General features: G+C 38.5%; 1 protein-coding gene and 1 pseudogene across 3 annotated transcripts in view; one reads left to right on the forward strand and one right to left on the reverse strand.

Annotated features, from left to right (window-relative positions):
* FBXL20 (F-box and leucine rich repeat protein 20) overlaps positions 1–22797 on the forward strand; it is a 114157-nt gene that overhangs the window by 25306 nt on the left and 66054 nt on the right. For all 3 annotated transcript variants that reach the window (XR_009006286.1, XM_057535845.1, XM_007177537.3), the window contains exon 2: positions 20324–20385. Coding sequence is in view for 2 of the 3 variants with exons in the window: in XM_057535845.1 (XP_057391828.1) it covers positions 20324–20385 (62 nt within the window). In the remaining variant the exon portion in view is untranslated. The remainder of the gene's footprint in view (positions 1–20323; positions 20386–22797) is intronic.
* Positions 8338–8625, reverse strand: LOC103019747 (40S ribosomal protein S27-like; annotated as a pseudogene).

Here is a 22797-nt window from a genome sequence, read left to right on the forward strand (position 1 = left end):
ATCTCCTCAGTGTAAACTGAATTATTTTCAATTTTAGGTTCATAGGATGTATAATTAGCTTTCTTTTTTATTTTTTTAATAAATTTATTTATTTAGTTATTTTTGGCTGCGTTGGGTCTTCGTTGCTGCTCATGGGCTTTCTCTAGTTGCGGTGAGTGGGGGCTACTCTTCGTTGCAGTGCGCAGGCTTCTCATTGTGGTGGCTTCTCTTGCTGCAGAGAACAGGCTCTAGGCACGCGGGCTTCAGTAGTTGTGGCTCGTGGGCTCAGTAGTCGTGGCTTGCAGGCTCTAGAGCACGGGCTCAGTAGTTGTGGCGCACGGGCTTAGTTGCTCCATGGCATGTGGGATCTTCCTGGACCAGGGCTTGAACCCGTGTCTGCTGCATTGGCAGGCGGATTCTTAACCACTGTGCCACCAGGGAAGCCCCTAATTAGCTTTTAAAAATCCTAGAGGATGCAGACAAAAAACAGAACTGGTGATAATGACCCAGTGTATTGCAGAGGAAATTTGACAAGGGAAAACAACATCTTAGTTATAAGATTAATTATAATCTGGCAGTCTTTGATATGCACTTGCTGTGACTTTAGAATGAGTAGAACCTGAAATAGCTAGAAACCATAAAATTCTCTTTGCTTTTAGTTTAAAGAAACATTTAGCCCTTCAGTCAGTCAGTGCAACAAATATTTATATTATGGTTTGTCATGTGTAAGGCACTGTGGTCAATCCACTTTCTTTTTTTTGTTTTTTTTTTTTAAATTAATTAATTAATTTATTTTTGGCTGTGTTGGGTCTTCGTTTCTGTGCGAGGGCTTTCTCTAGTTGCAGCGAGTGGGGGCCACTCTTCATCGCGGTGTGCGGGCCTCTCACTATCGCAGCCTCTGTTGTTGCGGAGCACAGGCTCCAGACGCGCAGGCTCAGTAGTTGTGGCTCACGGGCCTAGTTGCTCTGTGGCATGTGGGATCTTCCCAGGCCAGGGCTTGAACCCGTGTCCCCTGCATTGGCAGGCGGATTCTCAACCACTGCGCCACCAGGGAAGCCCTAATCCACTTTCTAAAAGCTTACAGCCTAGTAGGTTAGAAGATTGTCAACACAATAAGAAAAAATTTAAGATCTATAATAGAACTATAAGCAAAGTTCTGGATTATAGGAAAGTAGGAAAACATTTCCGCCTAGAGATTATTGGGATTTCTGAAGAGGTTTCAGGTAAAGCATCCCTTATCCTTTCTGAAGTTCTGAACAAAGAAAGAAAACAAGAGTAGCAGGTAGGGGTCAAAATACCACTTTTATTACTAACAGAGACAAGGTTGGAGGATACAACTTTTGAGTACGTGTGCCAAATTGTGCCTTTTAACTGAAGTCCTTTAGGTAGACCAACCTGCCTCCAAGCAGTGCTATATTGACTCAAGCCTCCCTATGCAAGGGAGAGTCTGGCCCTAAATAAGCGGTGAATGCTTGCTCCACACCTTGGAAAGGTAGAGCACAGAGATGGGCCAAGTTTGCTCTTCACTCTTCTAAGATTAACTAGTCAGATAGGGTCAGATAAGTCACTCTGCCTCTGTAAGTAAAGAAGTACAGAGAAGTCAGGAGTGTGTTTAGGGAAAGTTCTTCCTCATGAAAACCTGAAGTGGGAAAAAGGTATTCCCTTCTAGGAGAGAGGATCAGCGAAGCTTTCATGGAGGATATGAAATTGGAGCAGAGCATTTAAAAAATGGATTGATTTCTAGGTAGAAGACATAAAGCCATAGGGATGAGAAAGTATAGGCTTTGTTTGAAAAAGAGGTAGTAGTCTAATTTAACCGAGCATTTGAGTTCTTGGTTTCAATAGTGTTATCCTTTGGGGGTTATTATCAAACATAAACATTTAGCTCTTGAACAGTAGTTGGCTCTATTTCAAGGTTATTTGACTTAAAAGATTACAAAAACCATCCCTTTCAGGTTTTAAGACAGCAAAGTAAAATTATTTTCAGGCTTTTTTGAAAATCACCTAAAGACAGGAATATAAACTCCATTTTGAAAGGATAAGACATCTGTAATCCTACTTGTATAAGAAGAAGGAAAGCAAAAAGAAGTAGTAAGTGGCCTAACAGAGGAGAGGAAGGTCAAACTCTGTAGAGGAGAATACTGGCAAGAGACAGATCATGATTTGTCTGCAAGACCCCTGAAAAGCTCAGTACATGGAAGTACCATGTACCACAGATGGAGGCTGAGAACAGGGAGCGTTGTCTGAAAAATCTATAATGGGGGATGGACCCCTCTCTGCCACCACCCCCACCCCCATACTCACCCCTTGCACCCTGATCAGTTGAATGACTGCCATCAGACTTACAGAAGTCAGGACATTATTCTTTGGAGGAATTGAACATGAGAAGTTCAGGACCTAGGACCCTAAGCCCAGAGGCAAATGAGGCTAAGATGCCACAGCGAACAGTGGAACCTGCTAGTCTCCTTCCCTCACCTAGTTCCAGAATTCCATCAGGCAGGTAAGAGATTAGAGTCTTCCTTCTAGTAAGAGAAGGCTCCAGAGAAAAGATAGCTGAATTTAAAATTCTACTTATGTATCAACAGGCTTGTGCCTATCAGTGTTGATTTTTTTAAAAAAAATCTGTAAACATGTTTTTGTTCATTTTTTATGGCTGTTGGCAGACAACCTTGTAAAGTCATTCATGACCAAACTCTTTATAGAACTGTCCCATAAAACATACATTCTAGGAAATCTACAAAAGCCTTGGATTAGTAAAATGGGGAGAAAAAAAGGGAGGGGGGCTAACTAATAAAAGGTTGCTAACATTTTTTTAAATGTGTCATATACCATTGATATTTTAAAACAAAATACAGATTAATTTAAACCAAATCTAAAGGGTATAATCCCAGCATTTAAAAATGGAATGCATGTAGATTTATGAAAAATATCATTGTCCTAATAGTTTTTGTTTTGTCTTGGGTCACCACTGGTTTGGGGAGATAAGGTCAAGCATACTGACAAAGAACAGAGTTATCAAGCCTGTGTTCTAGGCTAAGTCCTAATTTGTTTGTACATCCAGTAATGACACTGGCCTGCTTTTTCTCAGTCTGTATTGATTTTAATTTTGATTTTTTTTTTTTAAGATTTATTCATTATTTATTTATTTATTTATTTTTGGCTGCATCGGGTCTTACTTGTGGCAGGTGGGACCTTCGTTGAGGCATGTGGGATATCTTGTTGCGGCGTGCGGGCTTCTCTCTAGTTGTGGTGTGCGAGTTTTCTCTTCTCTAGTTGTGGCGCACAGGCTCCAGGGTGCATGGGCTCTGTAGTTGTGGCGCTCTGGTTCCAGAGCGCATGGGCTCTGTAGTTTGCGGCACATGGGCTCTCTAGTTGAGGCGCGCGAGCTCAGTAGTTAGTTGCCCTGCAGCATGTGGGATCGTAGTTCCCTGACCAGGGATTGAACCCGCGTCCCCTGCATTGTAAGGCAGATTCTTTACCACTGGACCACCAGGGAAGTCCTAATTTTGATTCTTTTTTAATGTTTAAGAAAAATAACTAAATGTAAACCTATTTTAGTATATTCTGTATGCCTGTGTAAATTACATTTCTTTATTTATGTTGGTTCCCTCTTTGGTTTCTTTCTCTTTTTGTATCCAGCTTTACTGAGATATAATTGACATATAACATTGTGTGAGTTTAAGGTACACAGCATGATGATTTGACATAGTGTATTTTGCGGCTACCACAGTAAGGTTAGTTAACACATCTGTCACCTCACATAGTTAATGATGTTTGTTTTGAATGTGTTTTTATTTTATTTTATTTTGGCCGTGCTGCATGGCATGTGGGATCTTTGTTCCCTGACCAGGGATCAAACCCCTGCCCCCTGCAGTGGAAACAGAGTCTTAACCACGGGACTGCCAGGGAAGTCCCAGTGATGTTTGTTTTGTGGGAGAACATTTAAGATCTACTCTCAGCAACTTTCAAGTATACAGTATAGTAATGTTCACTATAGTCACCATGCTGTAGATTAGATTTACAGAATTTATTCGGCTTGTAACTGGATATTTGTACCCTTTAATCACCTTCTCTCATTTCCCCCACTCCTCAGACCCTGGCAACCACCACTTTTGAGATTATACGGTATTTGTCTTTCTCTGATTTATTTGACTTAGCACCATGCCTTCTAGGTTCATCCATGTTGTTGTAAAAGGCAGGATTTCCTTCTTTTTTGTGGCTGAATAATATTCCGTTGTATATATATACCAATGTTTTCTTTATCCATTAATCTGTTGACAGACACTTAGATTGTTTCCATATCTTGGCTATTGTAAATAATGCTGCAGTGAACATGGAGGTGCAGATATCTCTTTGAAATAGTAATTTCATTTCCTTGGATATATACCTCAAGTGGGATTGCTGAATTATATGGCAGTTTTGTCTTTAATTTTATGAGGAACTTCCATACTGTTTTCCATAGTGGCTGTACCAATTTACATTCACACTAACACTGCTCAAGGGTTCGCTTTTCTCCACCTCACCAGTACTTATTATCTCATGTCTTTTTGATTATGTGATTCTAACAAATGTGAGGTGATGTCTCATTGTGGTTTTGACTTGTGTTTCCCTGATGATGTTGAACACCTTTTCATATACTTTGGAAAAATTTCTGTTCTGATCCTTTGCCCATTTTTATTTATTTATTTATTTATTTTTGTTATTATTGTATGAGTTCTTTATATATTTTGGATCATAATCCCTTATCAGATATATAGTTTACAAATGTTTTCTCCCATTTTATAGGTTGCCTTTTCATTTTGTTGGTTGTTTCTTTTGCTGTGCAGAAGCTTTTTAGTTTGATGTAGTCCCACTTGTTTTTTGCTTTCCTTCTGTGCTTTTGGTGTCATATCCAAAAAAATCATTGCCAAGACCAATGTTAAGGAGCATTTTCACTATATTTTCTTCTAGGAGTTTTAGGCCTTACATTTATTTAAGTCTTTAATCCATTTTGAGTTAATTTTTGTGAGTGATATAATATAGAGGTCTAATTTTATTCTTCTGCATGTGAATATACAGTTTTCCCATTACCTACTATTGAAGAGACTATCTTTTCCCCATTGAGTCTTCTTGGCTCCCTTTTCAAATATTAGTTGACCGTATATTCATGGGTTTATGTCTGGGCTCTTGATTCTGTTCCATTGGTCTGTGTGTCTGTTTTTATGCCAGTACATAATGTTTTGATTACTAAAGCTTTGTAATGTAGTTTCAGGTCGGGAAGTGTGATGCCTCCAGTTTTGTTCTTCCCTCTCAAGATTACTTTGGCTATTCAGGATCTTTTGTGGTTCCATATAAATTTTAGGATTGATTTTCTATTTCTGTGAAAAATGCCATTGGAATTTTGATAGAGATTGCATTGCATATGTAGATCACTTTGGGTGGTGTGGACATTTTAACAATATTAATTGTTCCAGTCCATAAACATGGATATATTTCCATTTATTTGTGTCTTCAATTTTTCTCATCAATGCCTTACAGTTTTTATGTACAGATCTTTCACCTCCTTGGTTAAATTTATTGCTAGGTATTTTATTTCATTTTTAATTTTTTTAATTGCAGTGTAGTTGATTTACAGTGTTGTGGCAATCTGCTGTATGGCAAAGTGACTCAGTTTTATACATATAGACATTCTTTTTAAAATATTCTTTTCCATTATGGCTTATCCCAGGGTATTGGATATAGTTCCCTATGCTATATAGTAGGACCTTGTTGTTTATCCATTCTAAATGTAATAGTTTGCATCTACCAACGCCAAATTCCCAGTCCATCCCTCTCCCTTCCCCCCTCCCCCTTGGCAACCACAGGTCTGATCTCTATGTCTGTGTCTGTTTCTGTTTTGTAGATAGGTTCATTTATGCCATATTTTAGATTCCACATACAAGCGATATCATATGGTATTTGTCTTTCTCTTTCTGACTTACTTCACTTAGTATGATAATCTCTTGTTGTATCCATCTTGCTGTAGATGCCATTATTTCATTCTTTTTTATGGCTGAGTAATATTTCACTGTATATATGTACTACATCTTCTTTATCCATTCATCTGTTGATGGACATTTAGGTTGTTTCCATGTCTTCGCTATTGTGAATAGTGCTGCTATGAACATAGGGGTGCATGTATCTTTTTGAGTTATAGTTTTGTCCGGGTATATGACCAGGAAGTGGGATTGCTGGATCATATGGTAATTCCATTTTTAGTTTCCTGAGGAACCTCCATACTGTTTTCCATAGTGGCTGCACCAATTTATATTCCCACCAACAGTGTAGGAGGGTTCCCTTTTCTCCACACCCTCTCCAGCATTTGTTATTTGTAGATTTTTTTTTTAATGTATTTATTTTTGGCTGTGTTGGGTCTTCGTTTTCATGCGAGGGCTTTCTCTAGTTGCGGCAAGCGGAGGCCACTCTTCATCGCGGTGCGCGGGCCTGTCACTGTCGCGGCCTCTCTTATTGCGGAGCACAGGCTCCAAACGCGCAGGCTCAGTAGCTGTGGCTCACGGGCCTAGTCGCTCCGCGGCATGTGGGATCTTCCCAGACCAGGGCTCGAACCCGTGTCCCCTGCATTGGCAGGCAGATTCTCAACCACTGTGCCACCAGGGAAGCCCCTATTTCCTTATTAATTCTGTGGAAGATCTATCTGTTATTGAGAGTGAGGTGTTAAAATCCCCTGCTACTATTGTATTGCTGTTCGTTTCTCCTTTTAGTTCTGTTATATTTGCTTTATATATTTAGGTGCTCCAGTGTTGGGTGCATAAATATTTACACTTGTTGTATCTTCTTGATGAATGACCCCCTTTATCATTATATAATGATCTTCTTTGATTCTTGGTTTCTTTATTTCTGTCTTCCTTTAGTGGAACCAAGCTTAATGTCATCTAGTTAAAGCTCCTTCTCAATGGAAGAATCTACTCTATGACATCGCTGACATTGGAGAGACTGGCTGACCAGTAATGGGGAGAGCTCACAGCTTTACACATTTATTTAAGCCAAATCTGTCTTAAACACATTGTCTCCACTTCTCCTAGGTTGGTTATCTTGAACAGTATAGAGCTACTTGATTGTAAAGGACAATTCTTCAGCTATTCGATAGCAGCTATAATGTTCTTCCATTGAACATTTTGAGTATTCCTCTTATCTTTACCATTTTCCACAAAACTTAGCTTTAGAACCTCTCAATATCCTGGGATGCATTTTCTAAATGATATTTAGTTGACTTCCTTTCTCAAATGTGACGTTAGAGTTATTGACAACCACTCAGAATATATAGTAGTTTTGTCCCTTGGTCTGGTCTGCTTTCCATTAATGTATCCTAAGATTATAGTTTTTCTTTTCTTTTAAAATTTGTTACAGGAAGTCACATAAGTAACTCATGATAAACTAAAACTCCCTGGTTTTTGTGAAACTAGGTTTCTAGTTTCATATTTATATAACTGGTAATTGCTTAATTTTAGTGAGAGATTTTTTTAAAATTTGCCCTGTTTAGTTTCCTCATTTTTAAAAATTAATTAATTAATTTATTCATTTTTGGCTGTGTTGGGTCTTCGTTGCTGTGTGTGGGCTTTCTCTAGTTGCGGTGAGCGAGGGCTACTCTTCATTGTGGTGCGCGGGATTCTCATTGCGGTGGCTTCTCTTGTTGCGGAGCACGGGCTCTAGGTGCACGGGCTTCAGTAGTTGTTGCTTGTGGGCTCTAGTGTGCAGACTTAGTAGCTGTGGCACACAGGCTTAGTTGCTCCGTGGCATGTGGGATCTTCCCGGACCAGGGCTCGAACCCATGTCCCCTGCATTGGCAGGCAGATTCTTAACCACTGCGCCACCAGGGAAGTCCCTAGTTTCCTCTTGATACTGTCCTTTTGAAATCATGTTGAACCCTGATTCTGTTATCCAAGGTTATTATTTATCCTAATGAGTTTCATGGTATACAGAAGTTTAGTAAGTATGTTTATGACTTTATTCAAAATATCTAAAACTATTGCATGGGTATTTTGGTTAAACATGGGAGTTTGACTTAATACATTTATTTCCTTTCTTTTCAAATAACACTAACATTATAATAAAAGAATAAAAAGGAGTATAAGATCACAGGGACAAGAATGACAAAAAAAATTTTAGAAGATAAAAAAATTAGTAGAAAAGTTAAATAATTTAGCCAAGTAGAGGGAGGTACACTCTGGGTTGTCTGCAGAGACTAGCAAGCAAGTTTACAAAACCTCCAAAAAGACTCAACATTTGGTAGTAAAAAGTGAAAATACAAGAATGAGGCTTGAGATTAAAAGTAGGTAATGGTTGGAGAAAGTTTTTTTAATCCAAAATGTGTTTATTGGGATGGTTTCCCATTCATCTTGATTCTGGGGGCTTTTAGTGCTGCTTCCGTCTGAAGGAGCATCCTTCTGTAAGCCTTGCTTTTCCTCCTGTAGGCTGGCAGAGGACAGTAGAGCAGCCAACACACAGAACTACTGTTTGTGCATGGCCAAAGACAGTGGTGATTTTATAGCATCCTGAGCATTTCACATCCATGAAATAGGAATTGGGGCTCTGCACCAGGCTCTTCTTCTTGTGTTTCCTTTACTCCTCTTCTGGAGAGGGACGAAGGAGATCCTTTGAGAGAGGCATGTTCTCGTGGGGAGGTTGTCACCATCGGAAAGGCTGAAGAAAGTCTTAAATTAAGTGGTTGAATCCTATGTAAACTACTACTTCCCCCTCTAGGAAACTGGGCATTTTTTTCTTCAAGAAAATGGAGGCTGAGGCTTCTGGATCCAGGAATATCAGATGTATGAAAAGGATAGGGATATGGAGCCAAACAGTGAACTTACAATAGCTTCTTTTTTTTTTTTTTTTTTTAAATTTTTATTCATTTATTTATTTATTTATTTATGGCTGCGTTGGGTCTTCGTTTCTGTTTGAGGACTTTCTCTAGTTGTGGCAAGCGGGGGCCACTCTTCATCGCGGTGCGCGGGCCTCTCACTATCGCGGCCTCTCTTGTTGCGGAGCACAGGCTCCAGACGCGCAGGCTCAGTAGTTGTGGCTCACGGGCCCAGCTGCTCCGTGGCATGTGGGATCCTCCCAGACCAGGGCTTGAACCCGCATCCCCTGCATTGGCAGGCAGATTCTCAACCACTGCGCCACCAGGGAAGCTCTACAATAGCTTCTTAATGCCATGAAAAGGAGTGGACAGCCAAGGATAACCTGATAGTTGAGGAAAGCCTCCAAAGTGAGAGGCCAAACAAACACATAAAAGAAACAAGGTAGAGAGCAGAGGGGAAGAAACTGCGGGTAGGGCAGAGGGGAAGAGGTATTAATCTCTAAGAAATGAAATGTTGCATCTTCAAAAAACAGAATGCTCTTTTGAAACTCTTTCAATAAATAAGAAATAACTCTTGGAAATAAAAAATGATACCCCCCAAAAAAAAACATTAGTGGAAAGATTGGAAGTAAAGTTGAAGCAATTTCCTAGGAATTAGAAAGAACATATTAAATGAGGAAAATAGGAGACAAATAATTTTAAAAATTAAAGATAGACCAGGAGGTCCAATATTTGACTAATAGGAATTTGAGCATGAGAGGACAGAGAAAGTAGTGGGAGATGATACCAACAGATTTCCAAAGCATTTTCCAAACTGAATCATAGAATTGCAAGTTGAAAGATATGATAGAATAATAAAAAAGACACAGACCAAGAGGACTGATTATGAAATTTCAGTAAACTGGGGATACAGGGGCTGTACTAAAAGCTTCCAGCAAGAGTAGCTAGAGGTTACATTCAAAGGACGAATCAGAATAGCATTACATATCACAGTAGTAACATAGGAAGACAGAAATGCATTAAGCAGTATCTTCAGATATCTTCAGTGGAAAGGATTTCCAACCTATAATTTTATTCTCAGCCATATTATCAATCAAATGTGAGTCTAGGATAAAGATATTTTTAGACATGCAAGTGACCAGAATTTCAGTTCTCATGAGCCTTTTTTCCCGCGTAAGTTACTAGTGAATGTACTCTTAAATAGGAAGGGAAAAGAAATCGGGTCCAAGACTCAGAATTCAGTCAAAGAGAAGAGCCAAGGGAGAGCCCAAGGTGACAACTCTGTACCTAGTCTAGAGAGTCCCACCACAGAGGGAAGCAGAAGAAAGAATAAAGTGTTCTGGGAAGGTATGGCTCTGGGAAAAAACAATATCTGATGTGTTTGAGCATATGGAAAATATTGATAGACATGTGACAGATGCTGGAGCATTTGAGGGAAAGTTAAAAATATATAGAAAGTAGAAAAAATGAGGTTGTCATTAATTTGTAGGGAGAAAGAGTGCATGGTCCTATTGTTCTGCTTGGCTCAGCACTCAGTAGTATCTGTCCAGTATTACATTCACACTCACTCTTTATTTAAACAAAGATTGTCATAAAATTACGTAGGGTATGGAGGCTAGAGGTAGAGGTTGAAACTAAATACTTACATTCCTTGGCAGTATGTCGATAGGTAATATCTAAATTTGATAAATCAAGCATATTTAGAAAAACAGAGGTAAATATCAAAAGAACCCCCTGGAAGATTCGATAGGGTATAGGGGTAGGGCGGACCCTACTGTTTTTCCAATGTCCTTTTGTCTTGGTTGACTTTTTATATAAAAATTCAGTTAAGTTATATGGTATATTATAGAGACCTCTTTCTAGATATATATATATATATCAATTAACAACAGCCAAATATTTAGCTATATCATGCATCCTTTGTTTAGCTATCTTGTTCATAATAGCACCACTGTCTTATTCATATCATGGCCTAGGAAGTCTAATAGATTTCCTTTGTCTATTAATTTGGTATCACTTTTCCTTAATGACTTTCTTACAAAGTTATTTCTTCCTTTCCTTTTTAAAGAATCTTTGTTCTGATTTAACATATTGTTTCTTTTGGTTCCTTTTAAATCTAAAATATAATTTCTGGCATGCAGTTAGGGTATCTAGGGTACTGTGTACTTTGTTTCTTACATTATCTAAAACAAGGGAATGCTTTTTCTACAAATAAGTAGCATGGCTGTATTAAAATACCATTGCTTTGGAAATATTTCCATAGCAGTAAGATGATTTAGAATGTGTGTTTGTGAGTGAGTTGTAAAATTACTATCTGACATATGTCTTGGAAAATTCCACAGATTCTGCCAGTTTTCAGTGTCTGGCACATCGACTAGAATTTGTACATGAGGAAGTCAAACCCTACTTTCCTCTGATTTACCACCCCCTCTGGCATTTTGGATTATGAGATTCAGTTAAATGCTTGCTAATCCTGAGTCAGATCCCATCATGGCCTTGTTGTATCTACTAGTAGTTCTTTTGTGTGTATATAGTGTGGTGGAGCTGGGGTAAGTGGAGGAGAAAAGGGGAGGACATGTAATTATATTGCCACCTTGACTTTAAAATTCTTTCCTTTCACCTCATAACTTCAAAAGAAATTTTCAGTAGGGCATGGAAGATTTCCAGGATTGAGCAGTACCCAAAATGAGTTCCAGTCATATCCAGTAGTTCATCAAAGTTCATGGAGTCATCGGTGCTCTGGAATGTTGCTGTGGATAGTTAAAACTGATTAAGTGGAAGAAATGCTCAACAGAAAACAGAATAAAAGTGTATACTTATTTTAGACTGAGATCAGTGAATTGGTAGTGGATATTGATTTCAGTTAAAGAAACAGAAGTCAGGATAAAAGAAAGCTTGTAATATTGAGTCAGATATTAGAAAGTGTCCATAGCAGAAAGTTTGATCTATTAAGTAATGTATCTGTTTTCTAAATGTATCCCTTCTTGGTGTTTTTATCTAGGGATTTCTTTCTTAAGATAAATTTAGTCATGAGATGGTAATGCACTGACAGCAGTTTGCTTCTAAAAAGCAATTCTGTTTCTACTAGGGACAAGATGTTGGGTGGAGGAATTACAAACTTACTTTGTTTTAGGTTTATTTAGCCATACAAAAATGTTTTTCCTCTTAGATTTTGGCAAGAACACTAACCAGTTGGAAAAACATCTGGTGTTGGTTGAGTGAGGAGGGAATGGCATAATCAGTAAAAACTACTTATAGGAAAAAATCGTTTTAAAAAAATCTCTGCAGCTTCAACTCTGGATTTCTTTATGACGGTTCATTCTTAATCTCTCTCAGAAATTTTCTTCCCACCAAAAGATTTTACCTATGTTGGGCTACTTCAGTATGTCTCAGATTTTATTCAAATCTATGAAATTTAGATCACGAGTCATAAACTTTTAAAATGTGTAGAATGTGTTTTCATAGCTTTTGCTGTCTAACAACCGCTCTAAAACTTAGTGGCTTGAAACAATTATTCAGTCTGGCAGTTCTTCTTCTAGTCACCCAAAAAGGTCTCCCGTGAGGCTGCAGTCCTCTGGTGGCTTGACTGGGGCTTGAGTGTCTAAGATGGCCTCATTTACAGTCTGAGACCTTGGTGTCACTGTCAGCTGGTACTCTTTTTCCACAAGGTCTGTCATCATTCACAGGTTTAGCCTGGGCTTTCTTACATGGTGGCAGGAGTGTTTCAAGAAGGTAAAGTTTTGGTTAAGGCTTAGCTTGGAAATTGCAGTGTTATTTTCACCACATTCTTTTGGTCAGATCAAGTCATCATGTGAACTCAAATGCAGAGGGTGGGAAAACAGACTCCACCTATTGAAGGGAGGTGCAGCAAAAGCCCATTGCAAAAGGGTATTGTAGCAAGGAGATAAGATTCTTCGGAGGCCCTTATTATAAGGTTCTACCACGGTCTGCCCTCTGGCTCCAATGATTTGCATTCTTGTCGCATGCAAATCATTCCCTCCCAAGACCTCGAAAGTCTTATATCCAAAAACAACCTGTATAAATACACAAATAAATAATGGTGAAAACCTGTAACTTGTTATCTGCATTTATTTGATTTAGAGGTAGATGAGGGTCCTCACCTGCAGTTCCTCTTGATCCAGAGACCTATGAACTAAAAAGAAAAGTTATCTGCCGCATACACTCAACATATACTGTTATTCACAGAGATAGAATAACGGCAATATACATTGACCCAGAAAGGGGGAGTAACAGGAGGCATATGGCGTATATCAATTCTGAAATATAGCAGGCGCATTGTCAAGGTCACCTACTCCAGGTGAAATGGAACAGGACCCTATGGTCCTTCCCCCCCATGTCCTCTGCCTCCTTTTGTCTGTAGAAAAACTTTAGCTAAAGAGTTTAATCAGAGAATTGAGAAAATGCAGAAGCAAAGGAAAACAGTCAAACAAGACCAAATATTAATAGTTCAGTTATTAAACAAATTCAAGGACCTTTAGTTCCTCCTCATGGGCTGTAGATAATATTCTATGTCCTTTGAGCTGTTTTGTAGATATTGAAACCCCCACCAGGTGGAAGAAGTTTACTATGATGACCAGACTGTAGCCATGACATGAGCTGCCACAATTCTGAGAACTGGCCTCAAGGAAATGGGAACAAACCAACCCTGGAACTGAAGATTAACTGTACTTAAAATCAGGATGACGCTGATCAGACCCCACCGCATGACCAATTTCAAGATGACTGTCAGAGCTGACTATTTGGTTCCTGCATGTAGCCCCTACCTCCGCCTATACACGCCTGAAACTCCCCTTTAAAAGCTCTTGCCCACTGATTGTCAGTGAGGAGTTGGCCTTTGGGCATGAGTCCACCCTCTCCCCTGGTTGCTGGCCTCTGAAATCAAATTTTACTTTCCACCAACCTTGCCTCTCAAGTATTGGCTTTCGAGCGGCAAGCAGCTGGACCCTACTTTTGGTAACACAGAAGCAGGCAACGTGCCTTGATTGGGGCCCAGTTTTGCTTCCTGGGAATGGTTCCCTAATCCATTGTTCTCTGTGATTCTTGGTACTGTGTTATGAGCTCTTAACACTGCTTTCTGAGAGGTCTCTCCTTTTACATAAGAAATATCTTATGAAGCTAAGTAGCTTTCTCAGGGTACTTCCTCCCTATAGAAAGTTGGGAACCCAGAGGCCTTTTTTCATTTTAAATAGTTTCTGTCCCTTGTTGTACCCAGCAGGTACAACTTCCTTTAAAATTTCTGAAATTTTCTGTGAATCTGGTTTGTGTTATTCCATGTCCCAAAAGCTACATCATTATAACTCTTTTAAAGACAGACCTCTCCTGACTTTGGTTGTGTCTATCTGCTGTGGCATAAATTCCCTTTAGCTTCTTAGAGGCCATTATGTCTAGTTGAGAGAGTCAGCTAGGTATGGCTTTAAAAGTTTCTGAATTAAAAGACAATTGTATATGGACTTCCCTGGTGGCATAGTGGTTAAGAATCTGCCTGCCAGTGCAGGGGACACAGGTTCGAGCCCTGGTCCGGGAAGATCCCACATGCCCCGCGGAGCAGCTAAGCCTGTGAGCCACAACTACTGAAGCCCACGCCCTAGAGCCCGCGAGCCACAAGAGAAGCCACCACCATGAGAAGCCCATGCAACCAAGAGTAGCCCCCGCTCACCACAACTAGAGAAAGCCCACGTGCAGCAACAACGACCCAACGCAGCCAAAAAATAAATAAGAATTAAAAATAAATAAATTAAAATTTAAAAAAAAAGACAATTGTATAACCTTTGGTTAGGCAGAGTTCACATATATGATATTCAAAAGCATGATGTGTTAAAAACAAGGATAAATTGGACTATATCAAAATTAAAAATATTTATTCTTCAAAAGACACCATTAAGAAATAGAAGTCACAACACACAGAATGGGAGAAAATATTTGCAAGTCATAGAGTAGATAATGAATGTGTATTCAAAATATATAAAGAGCCCTAAATCTCAATAGTAAGAAGATAAACAACTCAAAAGGGAAAATGATTTGAATATACATTTCACCAAAGAAGTCTTTTGAATGGCTGAAAAGCACATGAAAAGATGCTCAACAGCATTAGTAATTAGGGAAGTGCAAATTGAAACCACAATGAGATACCACCCCATTGACTGACTGAAATAAAAAAGACAACAGCAAGGAACGGTAAGATAGGGACAGACTGGAAACCTCGTACATTGCTGGTGGGAATGTAAAATGGTGCAGCTACTCTGGAAAACAATTTAAAAGTTTTAAATAAACTTAACCATATGATACAACCCAGAAAATCTCCACCTTAGAATTTATCCAAGAGAAATGAGAACATATTTGAACCCAAAGACTTGTATGAGAATGATCATAGCAGCATTATTCATAATAGTAAAAAAAATTGTAACAATCCAAATGTCTGTCCACTAGGAATGAATAAACAAAATATAGAATTCCATACACTGGAATACTATTCAACAATAAAAAAGAATGAACTACTGGTACATGCTATAACATAGGTGAACTTAAAAAACATGCAGAATAAAAAAAGTCAGATGCAAAAGATGACATATTTTATGATTCCATTTTTTAAAAATGCCCAGAAGGGAAAATCTACAGAGACAGAAGGAAGATTAGTGGTTGCTTGAGGTTGGGGATCAGCACAGGGATTGATTGCAAATGGGCATAAAGGATATTTTTGGGGTGATGGAAGTTCATCAAAACTGAATCGTAGTGATGGTTGCACAACTTTATAAATTTACTAAAAATTATTGAAGTGTACACTTAAAACCAGTGACTTTTATGATATTTGCATTATGCCATAATAAAGCTGCTAAAAATGCTGTATACAGATGAAATCCCATGATGGTGAAAGCTTAGGAATTATTATAACTTTTTTTTTTTAAACAAGAAATGTATCATATCCCTTGAAATAAATGGGCCATAAGTTGAATCTTCCAACTTTTTTCTTCAGGTATTTTAATCGTTATTTTTGTAATGTATTCAGTCTGTTGCTGTGTTGACGTCATTTGCATGTTATTTGCTGAATTTAGAGTAACATTCAGTTTATTAAATTTCTTTCTTCCTCCCCTCCCCTCCTCTTCCCTCCCCTCCCCTCCTGAGATACAAAGTGAAAAAACCATGGAAGCCTGCTGGGAATTTACAGTCAAAAAGTATTTCCTGATCTGTTTAGTAAAAATGACATTCATTGGTTGAGGAATTTCTAGGCATTGTATTGCTTACCGACGATACTGGGGTGAACTAAACAGACAAGGCCCCTTTCCTCTCAGAGCTTACAGTCTGATGTAATGGACACATCATCCTTGAGGAAGGAGTAAAGAAGGGGCACACTCTCTCTCATTAAGGACCCTCCTGATACCGCACACATCACTTTTTCTTACATCCCATTGCCCAGAACGTAATGAGAAATAAAGTCTTCTTTCCACACAGCCATGTGCTAGCTAAAAATTGGGAATTCTGTTACTCTAGATGAGTAGAGAGGATATGAGGGGATACTAGTATTCTATGCCAAAATACATATTAAATTTTGTATTTCTTCCATAATGGTTGAATAACATAGGTCAGACCTTTTAATTTCCGTTTTTGGAGTTGGTAGCTATACTTTAATTTAATCAGCAGGGGTCACTGTTGAGAAAGTATTTCTTTTCCTGTTTCCTTTGTTCAACCCCTCTGCATTTCCCACCCAGATCCTGTATTTAAAGCCTCTTGAATTTGTTTCCTGTGTCTTTTTTGTGTGCTAAGCATTTAAATTTACTGTGTTGGTAAACTAATTCCCAAAATGTGCCAAAGATTTAAAAACTGATCAGAAAGGCTAAAATAATAGCCAAAAAAAAATGCTTCTTATTCTTCAGGAACTCTGTGTTGTGATTACAGTTTGCAACAAGTGGTTTCACAGTTACATTTCTCAGCTAGGTAATTTATAGAAAAACGATTACAGTTTTATACAAAACAACAATAAATGCTAATGTATGACAAAACAAATCACTTAATTTTTTAAAAACCTGAATATTTAAGAATGTCCTATCCCTATATGACAGGGGGGCTGTTGCAGTGTCTGTTTTTGTTTGTTTAGGGGATGATGTCCTACCTTGAAAGAAATAATCAAGAGAGAACAATGTAGTTGCTCTCATGTTCCCCCCCACAATATCCTTGTAATTTTTTGTGGATAGATTATTAAAATATATAATAATCTATCCACACATTAATATGAAACCAGATAACCTAAGAATGTCAAATGTTTGAACAGTGATTTCCTCTACAACGATTATATCTAAAACCTTCACAAATTTGTTATAATTCATTATATCCTTGATGTAATTGGATTTGACACCCTTTATATTTTGTATGAGAAACCTAGAGTTTGGATTCAGCTGAAACAGTAAGATATCTAAAACATGTATTCTATTGCTTCTGTGAAACATTTATTTTACAAACAATACCATGGGGACTTCCCTGGCACAGTGGTTAAGAATCCGCCTGCCAGTGCAGGGGACACGGGTTCAACCCCTGGTCCAGGAAGATCCCACATGCCCCGGAGCAACTAAGCCCGTGTGCCACAAGTACTGAGCCCACGTGCTGCAACTACTGAAGCCTGCACACCTAGAGCCCTTGCTCCGCACCAAGAGAAGACACCGCAGTAAGAAGGCCGTGCACCGCAATGAAGAGTAGCCCCCACTTGTCACAATAAGAGAAAAGCCTGTGTGCAGCAATGAAGACCCAATGCAGCCAAAAAATTAAACAAACAAACAAAAAAACCCAGTGCCATGAACTGGAGCAGAAACCATTTGGGTTTCCTAGAAAACATCTAAAATTAATGTGTGTCTACCTCTAGGATTATTTTCTAAGCTCCATTGCTATGTCACTACAAATAATAAAATATTCTGATTATGTGTTATAACTGTAATTTCTTAAGTCCTGAAATTCTCAATCTATTTTATCTGTTCCATTGGTTCTCAAACTTTAGGAAGCATCAGTATCACCTGGAGGGCTTGTTAAAATACAAATTGCCCCTCTTTCCCTCCACCACCCCTGGCATCCTGTTTCTGATGCTATAGGTCTGGAGTACAGCCCAAGAATTTGCATTTCTAACAAGGTTCTGTTTGATGCTGATGCCGTTAGTCAGGTGACCATGGTTTGTGAACCACTGATCTTTTTCTTGCAGACTTGGAGTAGGATACATATGTGCAGAAGGAATTGGAGGGAAATATAAATCTGGACAGATATCCTATACACATGGTGTTTCCCAGATACTCCCAGGACACTGTCTATTCCTTTTTTTCTTTTCTCTTCTCATATACCTCATGTTCTTACAGAGACAACAACATTTGGTCTATTTAGACTGACTTAGGGGAAAAAATTGCTGCTGGGTGTGACTTTTTTTTTTTTTAATAAATTTATTTATTTATTTTTGGCTGAGATGGGTCTTTGTTGCTGTGCGTGGGCTTTCTCTAGTTGTGGTGAGCGGGGGCTACTCTTCATTGCGGTGCACGGGCTTCTCATCGCGGTGGCTTCTCTTGTTGCGGAACAGGGGCTGTAGGCATGCGGGCTTCAGTAGTTGTGGCACGTGGGCTCAGTAGTTGGTGGCTCACGGGCCCAGCTGCTCCGTGGCATGTGGGATCTTCCCGGACCAGGGCTCGAACCCGTGTCCCCTGCATTGGCAGGCGGATTCTTAACCACTGCACCACCAGGGAAGCCCCTGGGTGTGATTTTTGTTCCTTTTTATATCTAGAATTGCACAAATCATGTGAACAATGCATAGCAGGTTTATATTTTTTATCAATTTAATTACCGTGTATGTTCAAGTGAGCAGAGTGCCTTGGTGGGTGAGATACGTAGCATTCAATTAAATACTTTGAATATACAAGATAAAGAGCTTAGCATTTCTAGTATAAAAATGATTATCTTTTATATTTTGTGGATTTGAGTTGGGCATAGGCTAGTATATTGGGTGCTTAGCTTAGTGATATTGTTTTATACTTACTAACTTGATTTTTCCCCAAGATCTCAAGCTTAAGATATATGTTGTGTGCTATGAAGTCCCCCAGGCAGGTCTCAATTTTGGATACATTAGCTGTCTTTGCAAGACATTGTTATTTATGTCATCAACCCTAGATTATTCAGGGTATACTTTATAACTACTTCATGCATTCTTTCCTATAAGTGTACCTGGAGAAGAATGATCTTAATGGTGTAGAGTCTTAGAAACTGTGGAATTTGAGAACTTGTTTAGGAGGAAATGTGATGGCTTCATTTTGAAAGTCTGCCTTATAGAAAAGGGATATGATTTTTTCTTAATACCTTCCATTAATGGGTAGAGAATTTAGGGAAGCAGATTATTCTTTGATGTCTGGCAATTTCCAAAAACATGTAATTGTCAGGCAGCATTACTTTTATTGTAATATAGTGTGTTTGCTGCACTGAAACTTGGTAGATGATCCAACTTTCCATCAGCAAGTCCTGTAGCTTCTTTAAAAATCCTTTTGTCTAGTTTTTTTATTTTCCACTTCCACCACCCCTGTAATCATACCTACATCATCTTTTACTTGAACTATAATTTTAATTTATTTCTAGCTTATCTCCTTGATGCCAGTCCAAAATTAGTATTTGCTTATTTCTGGGTTCTTCATTGTAGAGCAGGGGCTCCTTAAGTACCGAGATAACATCTTACTGTTTTTGTATTTCATTGCCTAGAAAAGTGCCTAATACAGCATGTTCAGTAAATGTTCATTGTATGAAGTCAAGAGGCATCCATGTAATACTTAATAGCAGGGACTGAACATATTCCTCTCAGCTTCAGTGACATGTGTATTGTTTTTAGTTGCTTTTTATTGGATATATAGGTATTTGGTTTTTTTTTTATGTAGCTTACTAGACAAGCTTATAGTGACGGCTCTGTTAAAAGTACCCATTGTGAGTTATTTCATTAATTTGTTAAATGATCCTGCATGTATCCAGAATGCATATGGTGGTGGTTATGAGGCATTATTACTTTTCTGCGTGATATATAAAACTTGAAAGAGAACATTTCCTATCCTAGGTTTCTGAACATCTCTGTGAACAAATAAATGTGAGTTAGATTTGGAGAATAACCTTACCTTAATGGCATTTTTAAATGGTCACTCTGTACTGATATGCAAATAAATCTTTTGTAACTCAGTTTCCTTATATGTACAATGAAATTAAGGGTAGTATGAAGATTCAGTACACTAATACATAAAATACACTTAAAATAGCACCTGGCACATAATATCATCCTTCTGACTGCTATTAGTTCATTTTTTTTCTAAAGACAGGGAACAAATTAAATGTCTCAGACATTTTTAAGCCTAAAGAGTTTCTGAAAATATGACTTTGGCTTATAACACCCACTGTACTTATTCACCTCTCTCCTAAGAGGATTACCTCTAAACTGTTGAGTTGAACATAATAAAATGTTAAGTGACACTTGACACAATGATTTTGTTTTTGCAGATGTTCTCAAATAGCGATGAAGCTGTAATTAATAAAAAACTTCCCAAAGAACTCCTATTACGGTAAGTCTAACTTTATGCTGGTTTTTGTGTGTGTGTGTGTGTATCATATTTGCCTGTTTAAAAAAATTTTAGACTTGTTGCTAATTTTCATATATGTATAGGATCTGGATTATGTAGATTTTAAAATTTATTGATTCTTTTGTTAAACAATCTTATTCTAGGGGTTACAGCCTTTTAAAAATTAAAAAGACAAGTTTTTTGACACTTTCCTCTGTTAGACTTAATGAATTTACCATCCTTATTTTTAATGTGTAGAAACTACATTTGGGATCACTTGTAACATAAAACACACAGCTCCCAATTTATATACCTCTGATTTAGGAATCACCTGGGAAGAAACAGGCATCCAGGGAAGTTATTTTCAGTGCCCATTATTTGGGCACATAATCATACCATTCTTTGTTCACTTTTGTAGAATATCATGACGGAGAAAGGCACATTCTCTTTGAAAATGTTAGAAGTTAACAAGTTACTGTGCTCGGGACATTTTTTTCTTGCTCATAGCTGCTACTGCACTCTAGCCCATAACCAGCCCAGTCCCTGCTTCAGGGTGAAAAATAATCTCTGCCCTAGTGCTGGTAAAGAGTATTCCTGGCATTCCTAAGTATTTGCATGCTGAGTCCTCCACTAGATTGCAAGATCCATGGAAGCAGGGACTAAATCCTATAAATCTTTACGTAGGACTTAACACTTTGAAGATGCTAAGAAAAAGGAACTGAATTGAACTTGGAATGGATGTTTTCTGTGAAAGCAAAACATACATATGTGCTGGTTGACTATAGTTGAAAGAACCTCCTAGACTACCCAGAGCCATTGGAAAATGTATCCTAAATATCTTGGGTATCCCTCAAATTTCAGCGAAATTTTAGCCATCTTAAAGAAAAATATTTTTAAAACAAGTTATGTTCTTCACTGTTACCATAAACTGAGTACACTAAGACACACTTATTTTCAATATTAAGCATATTTTGTACTACAGTAGTATACCTTGAGACTCAGAAAGATATTTGGAAGTTATTTGACTCTTTGGTAACTGGCTGCATCCTGTTGTGGTTATATTTTTATATTTTATTAGAGTTTTTCTGTTTTGCCATGAAACTCAAATTCCTTACTGTGGCCTACAAGACCTCTCATGATATGGCAGGGGAATAACATGATCTGGTTTATATTTTTAAAAGATTAGTCTGGGTACTATGTACCAGCCAGATTGGGGGATTGGAGTGGAGAGCAACAAGAAAACTTTTAAAGAAATCCAGGCAAGAGATGAGGGTAATACAGATAACATTTTCTGTAATTATTTACACTGTGTTGCCTGCCCCGACCCTTTCTAGCTTTAGTCACTGTTTCTTTCTCTTTTCCCCTCCCTTCCCCTCCTTCCTTCCTTTTTTAGATATAAATTGACATAAAATCTATTAGTTTCAGGTATACAACGTAATGATTCAATATTTGTATATATTGCAAAATGGGGGCTTCCCTGGCAGTCCAGTGGTTAAGACTCCATGCTTCTACTGCAGGGGGCATGGGTTCGATCCCTGGTCGGGGAACTAAGATCCTGTATGCCACGTGGCGCAGCCAAATAAAAAAAGATATATTGCAAAATGATCACAACAATAAATCTAGTTAATATCCATCACCACGGGACTTCTCTGGCGGTCCAGTGGTTAAGACTTCGCCTTCCAATGCAGGGGGTGTGGGTTCAATCCCTGGTCGGGGAGCTAAGATCCCACACGCCTCGTGGCCAAAAAAAACCAAAACATAAAACAGAAGCAATATTGTAATAAATTCAATAATGACTTTAAAATTGGTCCACATCAAAAAAAAAAAAATCTAAAAAAAAAGAAAGGGACTTCCCTGGCGGCACAGTGATTAAGAATCCACCTGCCAATGCAGGGGACACAGGTTCAAGCCCTGGTCCAGGAAGATCCCACATGCAGTGGAGTAGCTAAGCCCGTGCGCCACAACTACTGAGCCTGCGCTCTAGAGCCCACGAGCCACAGCTACTGAGCCTACGTGCCACAACTACTGAAGCCCATGCACCTAGAGCCCATGCTCCGCAATAAGAGAAGCCACCGCAATGAGAAGCCTGTGCGCCGCGATGAAGAGTAGCCCCTGCTCGCCACAACTAGAGAAAGCCCATGCACAGCAATGAAGACCCAACGCAGCCAAAATAAATAAATAAATAAATAAATATTTACGAAAAGAAAAGAAAAATATCTATCACCACACATAGTTACAAAATTTTTTTTCTTGTGATGGGAACTTTTAAGATCTACTCTCTTAGCAACTTTCCAAACATATGTTACAGTATTAACTATAGTCACAAAGCTGTATATTTTATAAAGCTGTATATCCTGAGGACTTACTTATAAATAACTGGAAGTTATGTATAACTTTTGGCCACCTTTACCTATT

The sequence above is a fragment of the Balaenoptera acutorostrata genome, chromosome 20 (genome assembly GCF_949987535.1).
Source record: "Balaenoptera acutorostrata chromosome 20, mBalAcu1.1, whole genome shotgun sequence".
Classification (NCBI taxonomy): domain Eukaryota; kingdom Metazoa; phylum Chordata; class Mammalia; order Artiodactyla; family Balaenopteridae; genus Balaenoptera; species Balaenoptera acutorostrata.